At 30.7% G+C, this 19,884-nt stretch overlaps 1 protein-coding gene across 1 annotated transcript; it reads right to left on the minus strand.

The window, feature by feature from the left end:
* Window positions 1–340: 340 nt before the first annotated feature.
* Window positions 341–6,667, minus strand: LOC111300024 (BEL1-like homeodomain protein 2). The gene is made up of 5 exons (XM_022895615.2): window positions 6,292–6,667; window positions 4,538–5,943; window positions 3,146–3,531; window positions 2,412–2,472; window positions 341–1,258 (listed from the first exon to the last, which is right to left on the minus strand). Exons 2-5 carry the CDS (start codon window positions 5,879–5,881, stop codon window positions 623–625), a joined length of 2,427 nt encoding a protein of 808 aa, XP_022751350.2. The 5' UTR covers window positions 5,882–5,943; window positions 6,292–6,667; the 3' UTR covers window positions 341–622.
* Window positions 6,668–19,884: the final 13,217 nt, after the last annotated feature.

A 19,884-nucleotide genomic window follows, 5' to 3' on the forward strand; every position in this document is an offset into this window, starting at 1 on the left:
GATTTTTCTTTCTTTTTTAATTCTAAGGTAAAATCCCCTTAGCAACTTCCTCCACCAAAAACTTTTTTTCAGATAGTAAAATCAGTGCTGTGAATGGTAAATTTACATGATCTGGCTAAATCATTAATACACCCAATGTTCATACGTACGTGCCTTAAATTCATGTTCACCATCTGCAATCCACAGTTTTCCACCATGTGATCGTATATGGCCAATTATTTCCATCATAGATTGGTTGCTATCACTTCTCAAAAGTATACAATCCGAAAAGATGTGCATGTTTCTGTACGTGTGCGTGTATATATATATATACTTATACAGATACATATATACGTATATATTGCAGAAATAACAAACATAGAAGAAAATATATGTTGATCTATCATCCTCCATTACCTAGAAAAGGAGCAATTCTAATCATATCTCTCTCTCTCTCTCTCTCTCTCTCTCTCTCTCTATCCCTAAAAAACATGAATATTTCATGTTATTCTAGAAAATATAAAGGTACAAAACCTTAGAGTACATATAGAAGTAAAACAATCTACTACGTTTATCGTTATGAATTTTTTGTTTCTTGTTTTCTATTTTAAGAGAATTATATGGAATATATATGTATTTGAAATTAACAGCCCCCAAAGTCTCTAACTGTGAAAGAACTTTTCTCGGGCATGTTTCCAGCATGGCGTAGCCCTAGAGTGAGTGAAACATCACCAGCCGTGGTCCCGAATCTAATGAGAGTAGAACCAATGTCGGTGTTACCAGGCGTGGTCCCGTAATCCGCTGCAACAATGCTGCCACGATGACATGTGTCATCGACGCCAGGTATCCTGTGGTGGATATCGGAGTCATGGGTGGTGGTGAAAGGCTGTGAAATGGGTGGTGCCACCTCAGTGGCAGTGGTGTTGGTGGTGGGAGGGCTAGTAATAATAGCGGTGGTGGGGGTGGGGGTGGATTGTTTTGCTTGGTTTTCCGAGAAGCATTGTCTATTGATTGCAATGAGTGAAGGGTCGTTTTCTTTGGCATTGATTTCGGATCTTTTGCCTCCTGGTGAGGTTGTTGTTGTTGTTGGTGTCCCTGCTGCTGCTCCTGTTGTTGAAGGCGTTGATGTTTGTGCATTGTTGCTGTTGTTATTACTGTTGTTTGGGTTCCTTTCTCTCTCTTTATTATCTCCCTCCTCTTCTTTAGTTTCTTGTTGGTACATCTCTTCCACCATGGGTTTCCACAACCGAACCCTGGCATTTATGAACCAATTTGAAACCTGCAAAACATATGATCATTTTCATTGCACATTACACCATATGCACTTAAAATCCCAGGCAAAGGCAACAAATCAATATTGGCTAGTTTACCATAACAAGACAAATCTTTGTATTGTTTTTATCAGAAGAACATTACTAATGTTGCACAAAATTAGTAAAATATTGTATCCATGATTGATCTAATCATTTCATTTATTAATATTAAGAACAAAATATTCACCTCAATCAACAAGTTTTTCTTCCAACGTTATGGTCAAAAACAGACATAAAAAAGTACTCCAGGAAACAATATGCAATAAATTATTACCAGAGCTACTCATCACATCAGCTGCCTATATATCTTTCTCCACATTTTGCTCAATCATGCCAGTTTCCTATAGAAAGCTCCGACAAAATGACACCATCTAAAAGCAGCCATGATTATTTGGGGGGGGACTCCATTTATGACCTCGAATCACTTTCTTTTTATTACCGAGTAATAAATTATAAAAGATAGAGGACTAGAATTAGGTGTTTGTCTTTCTCATCATACTTTGCAGTCACACGTTTTTCCGTTTTGGCTTCCACACGTACCTAACAAAGTTTAATACTGTTACTTTGAAATACAGAAAAAAAATCTATCTTTCGTGTATTTGTGGGGCCTTTTCGTGTGGTTGGAAGGTGTCATACTGCTATTTGGTCCGATAGAGAAAAGTAGAGAGACACCTCAAAGGGAGAGAGAGAAAGAGTATAAAGGTACAGTCTTTGAAAAGCATTTTACCTCTCATTATTTAAAAACTAATTTCTTATGTCCGCAACTTTCATGGCTATCTCTTGTGCACTTTTTGTCTCTGCCTTTTAAATATAATCTGCTAAGTTCCTTCACCATTCAGTATTTATGACTCTCTATTTACAGATCAGAATCTATGTCCTGGTGTAGAGAATCAGAAGGAAAAAGATTTTTATGATTTTTTTTTCTGGATGGAACACAGAACAAAGAAATGGTCTTTTTCTCAAAACAGTCAAAGAAAAAAAATCAGAGAAATAAAACCTAAATACATGCAGGTTCTTCTGATAAGGGTTTCCTTTTCTCTTTAAATCTTTATAAATGTATTTACCGTTTAGTAGTGAAAGAGGTTGGGGAGAGGGGGAATGGAGAGAGAGAGGACCAACCTGGTTTCTCGATAAACCAGTCTGTCGAGCTAAAAGATGCTTATCTGCATCGCTTGGGTACCTGAGAAAGAGACCAGAAAATGACATCAGAATCATTTCTCAAAACCGTATAAAGAGGCACCGATCTTTATGTACCCGCATGGGCGTGAGAATCTAAGAGAAGAAAGATCACCAGCAGCAGCAGCAACCGATAGCAACACCAGCATTTGCAGAAGTAAAGAAGAGGACAACTACTTTCACCATCTCTCGTTATTTACATGCATATCACTTCTTTAATAGTAACAAAAACAACAGAAAAAAGAGTTTTTCTTTCTTTTGTTTGGGTATGTTTATGACAATATGAGACAGTGAGAAAAAAAAGGTCAAGAAGAACTGTCATCTGTGAAATTATGCTTTAATTAATAAAGTTTTTTTTTTTTATACTCTGGGTCTGGGAGTGAAAAAGTAAAGCTATATATAAATGCATCAGAAGAAAAAGCAGAGAGGAAATGAAGGTTTTTTGGCAGCTTTTTGCCGACGAGACAACATCCAAAGGCACTGCATTACTGTTTTCTCAAAACACTAATCAGAAAGTATGACAAAAGGATTAAAAAAACTTGGATTTTGTAAGTTAATAAAGTATCATTATGTCATATCTCCCCCCCCCCCCCCCCCCCCCCAATGTCTTATCCATTTTCATTAAGAAGTGCAGATTATAGTGTTAGAGTAGTGTGAGTTAGGTAAAGGCAACGTACGGGTTGAGAAAATGTTCGAAAAGCCAGGCCCTCAAAATGTTGACAGATCGTTCAGGCAGGCCCCTTTGGGGTCTCCAAGCTTCCTGTTCCATCATACCCATCTGATGGAACGCTCTTTGATGTCTTAAGCTTTGCTCTAGCATCCTTAGCCTTGGTGTCTCTCCTTTGGTTATGCCTGAGCTTCCAGTTCCATCTTTCTCACCTAGAAGCTCACTGCTGTGCTTCAATTGTGCTGATACGGCATCCTTCAAACACCTAAAATGCCTTGACATTGCCTTCTGAGCAAGGGCGGTGTAAGGCACAGCAGCCCCAAATCCCATCACCAGATCAAATGAGTTCACTACCATTTGCATTTGTTCACAGTAATGGTTGTATCTCCTGTCCACCTGCAACCATAAATTTCACGATAAGTTCATTGTTGTTGTTGATCACAGTTTACGATGAAACATTAAAGTTAATAATTGCCTTAAGTCCTTATCCCAATCCTGCCATTAAAAAAAAAAAAAACTTCTGACGTTATTTGCACAACCATGCTAAGAGAATAATAAAAAAAAAAATCAATGACATGATTTGACATTGGATGAGAAGAAAATTGCAAGTTTCTCTTTCAGAATTTTACACCCAAAAATCATTTGACATGACTTGGTTGCCGTTTAAGGAAACCTCAAAGAATAAATGAGTTAATCAAAGCATGGTTCAGTGAAATGATTGTTAATGGGAAGTGGCAACAAAGAATGTTCTTGTGTTTTTTTTTCCACTCTTTCTCCAATACAGGCAACAGCCAATTGATGATGAGCCCGTCTGTGTAAACAAAGACAAAGGGGAAATAAAGAAAAAAAATTAGGAAAACAAAACAACCACCCTTTTTCCCAGAGTCAACCAAGTTATAATAATACCATTGGCTTTCCCTGCAATATTACTATGATGGGTATGGATCTCTCAGGTAGCAGTAGCTTGGCAATAATTCTGATACGTGATATATGGTAGGTTAATAGTCATCTTCCAAATCAGGAGGAACGTCGCTTCTCATCTGGGACGCATACCCCTAACAGTAGTCTCTCATGTTTCCACCAAACCACGCCCCAGAGTGAGTACCTTAACACACACACGCACCAATCCGATCGCTGTGACACGAAATTTATGAAATAGAAAAATGAAAGTGAAGACGTCATCAAACTCTACCAACTAGATCCTATTCCTATAGAACGATATTGCTCTATCTGGGTTTTCTTTTGCTTAAAATATTCCTATTTGTCCCCGTGGCACTGATTTGAAAAATAATGGGTGACCAAACAAATGAAAGGGGAAAAAAGATTGGGTCTTTGGCTCTTGAAGGAGAGAGAATATGAGAATGAAAGAGAAAAGAGGTATATAGAGAAAGAGATTACATGCCTCATCAAGCATGGATAAAAGTTTGACCTTCCTTCTTTGATGTTCAATTCTATCAGCTGCTAATAAAGGAGGGAGATCCTTTGTTGATGAAGAAGAATCACCTCCTCTACCGCCATTACTACCTGGATTAGAACTAGGGTTTGTGTTGTTTCTACCAAACTTGTTCTTCTTGAAATGGCCTCTTCCAACACTACAGAATTCTTCTAACAATTCTTGAGCAGCTTTGGCATACTTTGAATTTCTCAACACATTGACCATTCCTAATGAGGATCCGTACCCAACATGAACCTGATGGTTTTGTGCCACTCCACCTTGCAAATGCAGTGTCTGATGATGACTACCCAAATTCTTGTACTGAAATTGAGCAGCAGCAGAAGAACCCCCTCCTTGATTATAATACAGTAACCCGCCATCTCCCATCCTCAATTCTTCAGCTTTGGCAGCTTCCAAGTGTTGCAAAGAAGATGATAAAGATAGTGAAAGGCCTTGGCCTTCTACAACACTTCCAATTTCACTTGGGTTGTTGAGTTGTGAAGCAGTGTTATCTCCTTCATGAGCACTATTAGGAACCCAAGTAAATTGAGGTGGAGATAGCACAGTACTTGTACCGAAAGCCCCTCCAGGACCTGATACATTAAACCCTTGAAGAGAAGTAGCAGGGTTTGGAAGCAACATGTGAAGAGTATTAGAAGAAGTTGTTGGGGGAGGAGGAGATGGTGATCTTGGCTGCGGGTTCATCAAGAAAAGGTGCATGGCAGCTGCTGAGTCGGCATTAATGCTTGGTAACTGCTGGTGATGCTGTTGAGCTAAACTGTCACGGTTATTGTGACTCTTTGATTCACCTAACTGTCCCAAACCCCCAACAACACCTTGCCTATCGCTATACCAATCGGTGGTATTACCTGCTGGCCTGTGTGCTCGATAATTGGGCTGTAGATGCTGGTCTAATAACTCGGTAGAGGCGGTGGCAGCAGCAGCCACACCTGAAGGAAAATTGAACATTTCTGATAACATAACTGCTGTTTCATAAACAGGAAGAGCATTTGATTCTTCCTCTTCGATCCCTACTAATGGTGGAGGTGGTGGCTCAAAGCCTTGAACTATTAGTTTATCTCTCCGGATCTGCTGTGCTAAGTGGTGTTGTTGTTGTTGTTGCTGTTCTTCGTGGCTTATGACTGATCTCTCGAAGCCATTCGAGAAACTGAAGATGCCAGCTGATTGGCGGTAATCTTGGGACATAGAATTTGTAGAATTATTGCTCTTGTATTGAATTGGAATTTGATGGTGAGTCTTGGAGTGTTGAGATAGAATTGATGGGACGAGTGGTGGTGTTGCTATTCCCATATCAATATCTTCCTCTTCTTCATGATCATATCCAACCCTTCCACTTTTCCTTGGCCTTTTCGCTGTTCAATTATGGATCAGTAACCACAAACAAAAACAAAAACCACCCATCTTGAAATAAGCGTTATTCATCATAAACAACTATAACATGAACCAAAAGAAAAGAAAGACAAATAGAAAGGATCAAATTCTCTCAGTTAAGTGATGGAAAACAAGAAAAGAATAGAGGTAAAGAGAGATGGAAGAACAAAAAAAAGGTATGAAATGGGTCCCTGTTGATTATCTTTTCGATTTTGTTGTAACCCTTTTATCAAAGTTTTCAGCTTTGGTTTTCAAACTCAGCCTTTTATATATATATATATATATATATGAAAGAGGAGCATATGGTGAGAGTGTATATATAGGCAGACCTTGTTAGAGTTGCAGAGTATGAAAGGATGTAAAGATCTTAGACATCGTTTTCTCTTCTGTGCTATTGAAAGCTTCTTCAATCCCCCCCTCGCTCACCCCTCTTTTCCTTTCCTTTCCTTTCCTTTCTCCCTGTATATGTCTGTGTCTGTCGTCTCTTTCTCTCCTTTTCTTTCTCTTTGTTGCTCTTACCTGTAGTGACTTTTTTTCCTTTTTTTTTTTTTTATAATCAGCCTTCCAACATGAATATGATGGAAAAAAATTTATAGTAAAGAAAATTTACAATGGAGATGAGAGGAAAGGAAAATGGAGGCTGAGAAACATTGATAACTCTTTCTCAAGAAAAGAGAAGAAAAATAAGAAAAGAGAGAAGGGGTCGCCATCTTTCTTCTTCACCACTTTTTACTCGGCCAATATTTTATATTTTACAGTATTTTTTTATTTTTTATTTATTTTCTGTTCTTCAAATTGACAACAAAAAAGGGTTAAATTGAAGTGTGACAAGGTAATAAAATAATAATAAGAGAAAGAGGAAAAGAAAAACAAAGACTTGAGTTTTAATTTATTAGATTTATTTTCAAATTACTAAAATAACCTTATCTAGAATATTTAAATTATGGGTATATTTGACATTTTTTAGAAAAATATTGTTTATAATTTATGGTCCTTAGAGATAAAAAAAAAGAATTATGCTGATTTTTTTTTAATATTTTGAAATGTAAAATAACCTCAAAAAAATTATGTTGAAAAAGTCGGCTATTATTGTAATTTTAATAGACGTCCTTTGGAAACCAACGCAAACTACGGAATAAAATAAGACAAGGTCAGTAGGAATTAAGTCATCTCAACGATCCAAACTAGCACCCCCGTCACCATGTTCAAATGACCAAAACACCCTAGGTAATCATTGTATATTTTCATTAATACCAATTGTTGATAAGGGCAAAAATGTCATTTTGAGAACTTTTTAAATTTATGAATCAATTATTAAATCAAATATTTTGGATATAGGATTTTTTTTAAAGAAAAATGTTAATCATTGTGTAATGATATTGATTAAGATTACATATATTTAAAGATAAAAATTTAAAATTAATCCGTTATCTTTTATTGAATTTGAAAAAAAATATATTGTATTAAAAGAAAATTCTTTTTTTAAATAATATTTTTATTTTTAATCTTATATAGACATAATTTAATCCTACCTTTATTAATACAAGAAAAACCACACAAAAGATCGAATGACATCAGTTAATCGAAATTTATATTGTAATCAAAAGTTTCAAAATCAAATATATTTGAGATAAAGATATTTATGCATTTGATATTAATTATATTGATTTACTCTTTTCTTTGCATGTATATATATTGGTTTTAGACAGGTTTTATATTTCTTTTCTTGTATTTATTACTAATTTTTATTTCAATGTCATGTATTAAATGGTTGATTCTAACATATTATGGATTTAGGGTATGGTAGGGCTAGGAACAATATGGTACTCAGAATCATGAGGGATAATTATCTTGAACTCATTTATGACACTAGACATGCTAATGTTGCTACTAATTGATTCTTCGAAAACGACACACTCATTTCCCATTAACATGAAATTATTATTTACATCATATATATTTATCACTTAAAAAAAAACTATTTGGTTATAAAAGTATAAAATGAGAGATATAATAATTTTTCATCTTTTTACTTTATTGCATAATATACGAATATAATCTACTCTTTTACTTCTTAGTTTAACCCATGATCTCTAATTTTTTTTAATTATAGAAGCAAATTACCACCGTATTACATATGCATTAGGTCATATTTGGCTCAACATCTTGATTTTATGTTATTCGAATCTTTGATAACACTATATGAAAAATTTTTTCAAAAAGGAAAAAGATGAAAAGAGAAAAGATGAAAATTTACATGATTTATCAAAATGGCATCATTTGATTCCATAGTTGAAACAATTATTTAAAACTTTATCACTATTCTTATACTTGAATCGAATATAATTTGGACAAAGCTCCGAAAGTTAATGTACATTTTCCCTATTTTCCCTTGAACTTCATCATTCTATGTATAATACCAAATGGATATATATTTTCCTTCACAAGGAAAAAAAAATAAATTAAGGTAGAAAAACTTGCCCTTGATTTACATCATGTGAAAATGCTATTTCTCTAATGTTAGTTCTATTTCTAAACAAAGCCTTGTTACCATACTTCCCACATATTAATATTTTAGCCAATAAGTAATAATAACTAAATTAACTTAGCAATTTTCTTGTTTCACATATGAGCTTTTTATATTTGCAAGGATATATGTGAAGGAAGAGAAAGAAGATGTGGAGATAATAATTGATGAACAATGAATAACCTCTCATGTTGGTTTTCCATGTTATAAATACTATATAAATATATATTTGCCAAATTTATAATAATTGAGGAAACCCTTTTTATATTTAACAGCAATATTTTTTTGAACACTAGTACATATGTAGCTATAAAAATTAATTTCAGGTAGGCCAGGATATAGGTGACTTTGATCCCAAAGCTTTAAATCCCAACTTGGGATGTCTCTCTTTTTGTTCTTTAATTAATAATTAATACCCCTCCCCAAATGTTTGGCATCTACTCTTTATGTATAGTGTCAGATATCTTATATTAGTTTAAACTTTAAAGTGGTATATGATCTCATGCAGCATTTTTAGGTTCCTTTTTCTTTTGCTTAAATAGATGCATATATAAAATAGTTTGATCCATGATTTGCCTTGACAGAGGGGACATCTCCAGTTTCTGGTTGAGAGATTCCAATGCAAAGCAGTACTTTGTTGTCGAGCCTGTGATCAACTTTGAATTAAGCCTTTTTTGTCAGGATTTTTCGAGTTAACATCATACAGAAAATAATGGAAGCTTTGGGTCCTAGTCTCTGAAACATGAAAATTTGATACCAAAAAGAAGGAAACTTGCAAGTGTCATGCATTTATTCCATAATTATTAGAGTGATAAAAATGGATGTTTCCAAATTCCAAACCATGGCAAAAAAGAAAAAACAATGTTGTAATAACTTTATTGATATATCACCGACAAACAAATAAAATGGAATTGATTTAGATATGAAAGATCTTTAACTTATTGGCTATGTATACCTTGTAATAACTAACATCACATTCAAATAAGTGGAAAATTTAGAATTATAATAGAACATTGACCTAATCATATCATAATTTTATAGACAATTATTAGAAAAAAGTAATATTATTCTATAATTTGCATAACACTATTAGTCTGTCACAAATTAAGTAAAACAAATCAATTTGATTGTGAAGGATCTTGATCTTAATGACTAAACAGTATTGTGCTCAAATAAATAGTTATAGATTCACGTAATCTTATAAATATAAGATTTGATTTGCTTTTAAGAAGATATTTCAATGGTTAGAATTCAATACAACTTCATTTTTTAAGACAAGTTATTAGAATAAGATTTATAAAAATATAAGAGAGAGTTACATTTTAATATTATATATATATGAACAAATCTAAGAAGTTTCTTCTCTGTCTAGTTAATCTTCATTTAGGTTAAGTTTAGAATTTATTGTATTTTTAGTATGATGTGATTAAACTCATCCCACTACCAATTGAATTTAAATGTTAATTTCATTGAGATTCATTTGATATAAAATTTTCATTAATTTTTTTTAATAATAATTATAATAATTATTATTATTATTTTTAAATATCATTGAAATCAATCTCATCACACATCTAAATCTAAATGAAGCATTAGTCACCATCCTTTCACTTTAATTATATTAATTGAACAAGGTTTCTTCTCAGCAATTACAATTGAGAAGAAGAATAAAATAAATTTAAAAAAAAAAAAAGAAAACCTTTATTTATTTATTTATTTATTTTTGGTTTGGGTATTGTTTTGTTTTGTTTATGACTGCAAACCAGATTGAATGGCGACAGCCCAACCTTCTCTCCTTTTTCTTCCACTCATCAATCTGTCGTCTATTGGGGGTAAGGTCACGTGAATCCCACCCTCACTCACGCGTGAAAGTCGGCACCACGCACGTTTCCCTCCCTTTGCCAATTGTGTTGTCACCATGCACAAAATTTCCTTCCAAAAGACGTTTTTGTCCTTTGCTTTATTATTGTTCTCGTGTTTACGTTCCTATTGCGCTCCAAAATAGAAAAAGCTATATTTTGAAAGGAAAACAAGGTAACCTTTTTTGTTTTATTTTACATGAAGTTGTTGTTTGAAGGTAAAGACAAGCAGCCTCAGCTTTTCATCAATTCCGGGAGCGCAAATCTTGAAAAATAAATAAATATCGAGCAATCACCGGTGAAATAGTTACAGAGAATTCAAATTTTAATTTTAGTAATTATAATTAATTTAATTATTGACAATCATAATTTTATATATATAATTGTTGCATCAATCAATCATGTGGAACAAGTTCATCATGCTGTCGTAGAAAAAATTAATTCTGATCCATTGTACCTTGCACCGTATTTGGTGCAAAACCGTGAACCTCCCAGACAAGCCCGAATGGAAATGGATTAAAGAAAAATTGAAGTTCATGGATCGGATGAGGGAAAAACATCGAACATCCTAAGAAATTTGTACACGTTTTTCTATTTTTCAGAACTTATGGACACAAAATATCAGCATCAATTGGAGAATCTAATAATCTATAGCAGACAAAAAACAGTGTTCAAATATTAAAACCTTTAGCTACTTATATTGGACCGAATAAGATTGATGTTAACTCACTCTCGAAGCTCCTTTTCATGGAACAGTGTCTGAATTGTTTAATCACGCAAGAACTCTGTAGGTAGCCTGCATCAAATTTATTGTTTTTTATACATATTTTCTCAAGGATTAATGATGAGGGAGAGGCGGGCATCATCCCACAAGTTTATCGTGCCAACATTTTCTCTCCAAGTTGATGAATCAAGCCTACATCAAACGTATTAATGTGATAACAAAACATATAGTGATGGAGGAGTACGTCCATGATTCCATCATTTATTGTTTTCCATTGATAAATGATTGTCACATAAGCTCGACCTTCGACATTCTCTTCACATTTTTTGCTCTAGTGTTGGGTCAGATCATACTAAGCATATCTGTCAGAAAAAAAAAAAAAAAAAGGAAGGAAAACTGGACCGTATTGTACTGTATGGTTCAATAATGCGTAGCATATGGTTATCATTGATGTGTATGGTTCGAAATGATCAGTACATAATTTTCAGTGTCATATTTTGATCATGCATGTTAGCTTGGCAAAGGTTCATTTAGCAGTTAGGGGTGAATGTAAAGAGAATTATTTATCAAATCCTGGTGTTCTTCTAACTAAAATTTCGTTTCATAACACAACCATTAGTTAGCTACCATCACTTGTGCAAAGTATATTGGAAGGTTTTAAGGTTAAGTTCATTATTTGTTTAATTGATATATGACGCTCTCAATCTCATATTAGGAATTTGTGAAGGTCCCTTATGATATATACATATATATATATGTAAGCCAGATATCGACAATCTAGATTTTATGTATCTTTTTATAAGTGAAAGAGTCCCACATGAAACTTTAGGGTTTTAATTAATCGTACACTGGTGCTTTCGCGTTGCTGAACTTATTAACTATGGTTAGGTGCAGTAGTGTTGCCAGGTCCAGTCGTTTCTGCAACACGACGTAAGGAATGAACTAAGGTTTATGACTTAATTATCAACGTCCTCTTCCTGCCACGCAAGGAAGTTTAGTGCTAGTTACATCGGCATGCAAATGCCAGATCAAATGACTCTACCCTGCTACAGGAAATAGGAATTGAAGACTTGAGCGAATATGTGCTAGAAAGCAGGCTTGCAGGCTAAACATGTGCTTTTGCAATTTTTTTGCTGACAGAAACTTACCAACATTGCGTTTTGCATGTTGAAAGGAACTCGAGATTAATTGAACCATCTTCACGCCATGCTATTTCCTTTGGCATATATTGATTACATAGTAAATTAATTACTGATTAATATACTAAAGTCTTTGATTCGACATATAATCATTCAAGAACTGATCCAAAGCAAGGCTATAATTAATCATATTTGGCCGAAAAAAGAAAGATTCGTGTAAAGCTCAAAATTCAAAGACAGCAGCCCTGCCTGGCTAAATTAACTGATTCATTAATCATGATTATTCGTTGTTATTGACTCGTTATTTTGATGTTGAAATTCCACAACGTGCCAAGACAAATCATTTTCAAGAAAGCTGAACGATGCAACGTGCTTAATAGTCGGAGAAATTAAAAGGCATGATTGTTGCAGATAGTCACACTTTTACATTCTTGATGATTATCTGAAAGAAACTTAATTTTGCTGTTGCATGCACTCATTTCGGACAATCGGTGCAACGGCATGCGTGGTAACTGAGAAGCAGGAGTGGGGTGCCTAATAGATGGCGATAGATTTGAATTCTGAGATGTTGTTGGTACAATATCCAGTACAGTTGATGAGGCAGAGATATTGCATGTTCTTTTCAGTTAATAATCAAATTTCAGTCGGGTTTCCATGCATCTGTCACAAGGAATGTACAAAAAAGCTAGGCTGGAGTCTGGACATTGACCTCTGGTTTTTCTTCGCCTAGCTATTTGAGCTGCAGAAAAACAGCCATAAAGAACCTATAATGAAACTATGATAATTCTTCAACGTTTAAAACACACTCTTCTTCAATGGATTCTTTTTTTTTTTTTTTTAAATGATAAACTTCCATTCTTTATTGGTTTTGCTCCAATGGAACCAGAAAATTTCCCAAAAGCCAGAAATTTTAATGGCTTTCCGAAACCAGAGACAGCCACCACACTTGCGGCTAATTAAATTCTCGAAATATCCTCTCATTTGCTCATTTACAACAACCGAAAATGTCTTTATTAATTGAAAAGAGTTATTGTCCGTTGCTTGCCAGTCATATTAATTTATTGCATTTTGCTAATCTTAGATGGCGACATTGTAGTTTATAGGCATGAATGATACATCAATACTCACAAATTATTCGAGTTTACTTAGGATAAAATTTGAATTTGACTTAATTATTATTGAATTAAGTTCAAGTAATTTAATTTATCGAATGATTCAAATTTGAGTATTCTAATGTCTAATTCGAGTAACTTACAAATTTAATAAAAAATAATATATTTTTATTATTTTAATTAAAAATTATTATTTTATCTATATATATATATGTATATATATATATCAATTCAAACTTGAATTTGAATACATAATCAAACTTAAAATCGAATATGAGAATCAAACTCATTTTTATTAAATGAATTTAATCGAACGAGTTTAAATAATTTAATTTTTATCTTGAGTCGAATTCAAATTTAAAAATCAAAACTCAATTAAATTCAAATCAAATTTATAACAATAAATTTTAAGTCGAACTCAAGTTTTTCACTATATCAACACAGTTAACTTGATTATTCCCCTAGTGTAATCCATGAGTTGTCTCTAGACGGCGATTTTCCATTTCTTTTCTTGTTAGGCGTCGCAGGAGCTTTCGATAAGTTCAATGAACCATTGAAATAATTAATTAATATAATCATCAAAGTTTAATATATAACTCATCCAAAAGTGGAATATTTTGGATTATCTCCCTAGTTTAAGCTTTTCTATATTATATTATATCTTCTCCAACTTCCTACTTTTTAATAGAGTATCATCTTGGCACTAGAAGGAGCCATAGGAAAGCAAGTTTTGACTTTTATATATTTCCATTGAGCCAGCTTAAGTGGAAATTACTGCCACTTGGTATGATTATTTATGCTACTTTCGTTTGAGTGGTCTTTATGTATATCTAATAAACATCATGATCAAAGCAATTAGAGTATACCATTTTGATTTTAATAAAAAAAATGTTGAAAACAAGAAAAATTTTAACCGTATGATATGTTATTAAAATATATTTTATTGATTAGATTCAATATCTATACCTTCAAATAAAAAAAGCTAGTTTAATTTTTTTTTTTTAATTTTGAATCAAAACACAAATTTTGCATCATTATACATCTTCTTTATTTGAATATCTTTTGTAGTATATATGTATATATATATATATATATATGAATCTTAATGCAATAATTTCTAGCCAAAAACTTTAATTAAATCTCTAGTGTTTGTCAAAATTATATTGTGATTTTCGGGGTTATGTCTCTAATTAGTTTCTTTGTCCATGAACACAATGATCAGCAATCTCTTCATAAACGTACGCCATCGTATCCTACTGATCAGATATATCCAAGAAGCCAGCAGCAAACCACATGCCTATCGCATTTATTGACAACTATTGGTTTTTGGCTTGTCTCTATTTCTAGAAACGTGGGAACTCTTGAAAGATAAATCCATTTTATTTTGTTTTTTATTATTTTTTTACTTAGAGCCTATTATTTTCAATTTTTTATAAATAAATCTTAATTAATTAGTTTTAATTTGTGTTAGGGGCATTTTTAATCTAAGGGCATTTTGGTTATCTACTTTCATTAGAGAATACCAATAAACAATTAGAGATATTTTAAAATTTTAAATCGATCTGACAAATTAGGTCAACCTGAAGTTATATTACCATGTCTTCTTAATCATCTTACCAATATACACAGTAGGCCCCTCTCAATGCTGACTTGTTATTCCTTGAATGGATACTTAGTGTCCAAGTCAGTTTAGCCACTTAAGTTATTTTTTATAATAGAACTTTACGCCCTTTGCCAAGAAGAAGAAAATAATTTCTTTATCTTTATATATTTTTTTTGTCAATCAAATTATGCCCTTCCTTTTTTCTGATGCTTCATTTTTTTTTTCTTTTGGGTTTTTAATTCTCAACTTTTGAGCACATTTCATAGCAATTAATTAGGAAGGGGGAGGGGCTTTATCTTGTGGGGGAGACCACAAATTCTCTTTTATGCTTGGGGGAAATAGGAATTTGGGATTAGTTCCTCCTTTGGATATTCTCTTTTTCTCTTCAGTTTGATCTTTGCTTCTTTAATTTTTTAGGCCATTGAATTTTGTGAAAAGCAACATTAAAATCAACTATATGATTAAAACTCAAGCCTCAAGGATTATGTTATATATATATATATATATATGTATAGATCTAGCATTGAAATCCATAAGGTTAAAATAGCATTGAATTTTATTATTTTATTTAAATAAGTTTTTATACTTCAATTATATTCAAATAAGTTTTTAATTTTTAATTTGTATTCAAATAAATTTTTAAATTTTAATTTGTATTCAAATAAATTCTTAACTTTTAATTTGCACCTAAATAAGAATTTATTTGTATGGGTAGTGAGATTACTCTTGTGAAATCGAAAACAATTATGCAAATAAAATTAATTATTATAATAATGAGATTAAAATCAATGATAAAATATATATTTGGATGCAAAAACAATAGTGGCGGTTGATGAGAATGAAAAATAATTATTAAAGACTTTATTTTAAAGATGTATTAATAAATTATTTTTATATTTTTATATTATTTATAACATTTAAAATTAAAAAAAAATTTATTGTCAATTAAAATATTAATATATATGTATTTATTATTGTATAATAAAATTATTTTAATATTTTAAATAAAAATTCAAAATAAAAAAAAAGCATGATATTTTTAAAGACAAAAATGAAAAAAAAAAAAGAGTTAATAGCAAAATTGGAAAAGAAAGTCCGGTGAAAATATGAAGGCACGATTGTCTCACGGGATCTTTTTAATGAAATCTAAACATCATCATAACAAGATTGAACTGAAAAGGGGTTCAAATTTTACAGTAACGCCATTCTAGTGGGATTCAAATGGATCTTAAACCCTTAATATAAATTAATTTTTTTGATTAAAATAAAATTTTATTTAAATAAAAAATTTACTTAAATACAATAAAAATATAAAATTTTATTTAACCAATCCTTAATGTGCGTTACAAAGGGACCCTTTGGCATCCCGTGAAACTTGTGCCTTGGCCTGTTGTAATAATCAATCCGGAGCCTAGCAATACAAATAATAAAATGTCGTTTGTTATATATTGTAATTAATATAATAATAATTATGCAAAAGCTTTGCTTAAAATATATACTAATAATTACAATGCAATCGTATCCCAATTGCTTGTTTATACAACAAATCAATGACAACAATTATTTGAAAAAAAAAAAAAAAAACCCTCTGTCGCAACTTATGATGTAAGGCCTCACCCAACTCCTATTAACATAATGATAGATGTTTTTTCTTAATAATAAGGTCCTCCCTCCCTTTGTCATCACTCTTGCACTATCAAACCAAACCTTATCTTTTTTTAACGATAAATTTAATAATAAAATAATATGATATGTCATCGATCATTTAAATAAAGTAATAATCTCTTTTTTTTTTTTGTTAAATCAAAGTATTAGTGTCTAATTTTATCGGTAAAGGAAGCTAAACTCCTCAACTATTAATTAGAAACGATAATTTAAAATATGATATAATAATACGATATGAGTATAATATAAAAATAAAATATAAAATGATACGATTTAAAATTGTAATAATAATTATATATAAATTTAATAAAATTAAAAATATATATTTTTATATTTTTATATCAATATAAATTATAATATATAATTTTTATATAAAATACGATATAAATACATAAATTTTAATATTTTATATAATATAAATACATAAATCACCAAATTTACCTTTATTTTTTAAAAAAACTTTTTATAACTTTGTGTTTTCTTTAATAGCACCAACCCTATTTGGTGTAATGCGTGTACTATGAGAAACTGATTAAAAAACATATATAAAAATGGTAAGATGCCAATCTTGTCATACTAGGTTGTTTGTTTATGTTTAAGTAAAACGTAATGTAAGAGGGATGGAAACAATAAAAACTCAAAAATTATTTGGTCTAATCACAATCATATCATGTTAGATTACATTTTATATTATCTTTTTTGGACTATATAAATTATTTAATATTACTATAATTACTATTAGGTTTTATCTCATAGGTAAGATTCTTTGATTGTGGACTGAGTCATTTGTATGTTTGCTTCAAAACTTATGCAAATTACAGCTAATAGAGGAGCCTTTTTTTTTGTCTGTCTTAAATCATATTTATGGCAATAAACTTGAGGAATGTGTCATAGTTTTGATATTACAACAATATTATAAAAACTTAAGATTGCTCTCTCTCTGTCTCTCATGCATATGTCACATAAACTTAAGTATGATCTGTTGAAATCATAATTAAAATGGTTTCAATATTTAATATGTTTTTTGTTATCTAAATGATGAAAATTAAATAAAATTTAATATCGTTTCAAATTAAAATGATGTATGATCTAATATTTATTTTTCACTCATTCATTTATTGATACAAGAAAAATTTAATCATAAATATAATATTATGCACGTATTGCATCTTTCATAAAGTTAAATCAAGCCCAAGATAATATACATTTATTTGTTTTGATGTTTGTAATTTTTGTTATTTGGATTTGAAGATGAGTGTCGAACACATGTAAGTGTTCGATATATAATGAATCTTTGAAGAGGACTAAGATTAGATATGAACATCTGCTGTTAAAATATGAGAATTAATTCTGGTCCCAAGTTTAGGTGCTATAATCTAAAGATTTATGTTTGTACATCAAGGACTATCAGAAAACAAGACAATTAGGGTTCCATGGACGAATCTTATAGGGTGAGTTGTTTTTTATTGGGACCAGCAAGTGGGTCACATTCCTCTAAGGGACCAACATTCCTTTTTTTTTTTTTTTTCAAATTCAACCTTTCCTTTTTTTTAATTGACCAAGATTGTAGATAAAATTGAAGTAGAGAAAGAAATTTAAAAGGAAAAAGGAAAAAGAGAAAGAATTGGTGAATCTTTGGGTTTCGGACGCCTTTAGGGCATGGCCACATGCAGGAAAACGACCTGAAATTATTGAAAGCACATATAGCATACAAAAATGGGAGCTCTCTGATAATATGAAGCATATATGATCTCTAAGGTGGTCCTAAATTCCCACAAGGGGGTGGAACAGCCGGCAAAGGGTGGCCGCAGCCACATGGGAGCCATGGACCACGCAGATATCATGATCATGGTGTTGGAAACGTGGAAAAAGAGAGTTGACAGGCTGTTTTATCAAGAGTCATGAGACAGTTTGTTGATCATGAGATGAGAAATAATGGGGTGAAAGTGGGCATGAGGTTGGTTTGGTAATTCATGGATTTGTGTTATATAAAATATTTAAATTGTATATCTGTAGTAAATTAATAATTTTAGATATGATACGATAATATTATATAAAAATGATATGAAAAAAATTATATATGTATTTTAAAAAAATATATTTTATGTTTATTCGTGTTAACATAAATTTTGACACGACATAATTTGTGTCTTTTATGTATTGATATCTTTAAACACATAACGCAACAGGAATAATATATTTAATTTAATCTTGTTATATGAGTAAATGTTTAATACACTTTTTATATTTATTTTAATTTAATATAAACATATAAAGATCATTTTAATTTTTAATCTTTTAATTATGATACTTAATTAACTATTTAATATCATATAAAAATTATTTTAAACATTTAATTATGATATTCATTTAATAATTATTATAAAATTAAATTTTTTATATTACTAATATAAATATAATATAAATATTAATATTAGCCATATATATTATTATTTTATTCTTTAATTTTTAATAGTTTATTATTTTGAATTTGACACTAAAAATTAATATAGTTATATAATATATATTAAAATTTAAATATATATTAAATACATATTAAATAGGTATTAAATTTTTTTTATTTTTTTAATATATAAGTATTTTTTTATATTATTAATATGTTAAGTAAATGATAAATAGTTCATAGTTATTTATTATTTTAGTTGTGTTTATATATATTCATATTAATCGTGATTATTCGTGTTAGTCATGATTATTCATATTTATCCGTATTATTCATGTTTATTCATGTTGTGTTTAAACGGATCAATTGTACACATATTAATCGTGTCATGTCACGTGTAACACATATAATAAATATGTCATAACATGTTTTATAATTCATGTTTTAATAATTCGTGCCATTATACATGTTAACCATAACATAAGACACAACATAAAAACATGAATTATCAGATCTAATTCGTATTATATTTTATATGAAAATTACGTGTTATAATTTGTATCGATACAAAAACATAAAATATATTTTTTTAGTTTTATTAAATTCATATATAATTATTGTTAAAATTTTAAGTCATGTTATTTTCGTATTTTATTTTCATATCGTATTTGTATTATATTATTGTGTTTGTTCTACCCATCTGTATCCGGGATCAATTGGGATCGATTTTTACTACCAGTATTGTATTATAGTATAGCATAATATATTATTTTAGTTTGTGTACTATTATTATATTAGATGATATTATCTTATTATAGTATATAATATATTATATTATTATTATTATTTTCATTTTTTTTTTAATTTTTTTTCTAACTGGTGATCAAAA

Source organism: Durio zibethinus, chromosome 18 (genome assembly GCF_047325235.1).
Source record: "Durio zibethinus cultivar Kanyao isolate XHJ-2024 chromosome 18, ASM4732523v1, whole genome shotgun sequence".
Lineage (NCBI taxonomy): Eukaryota > Viridiplantae > Streptophyta > Magnoliopsida > Malvales > Malvaceae > Durio > Durio zibethinus.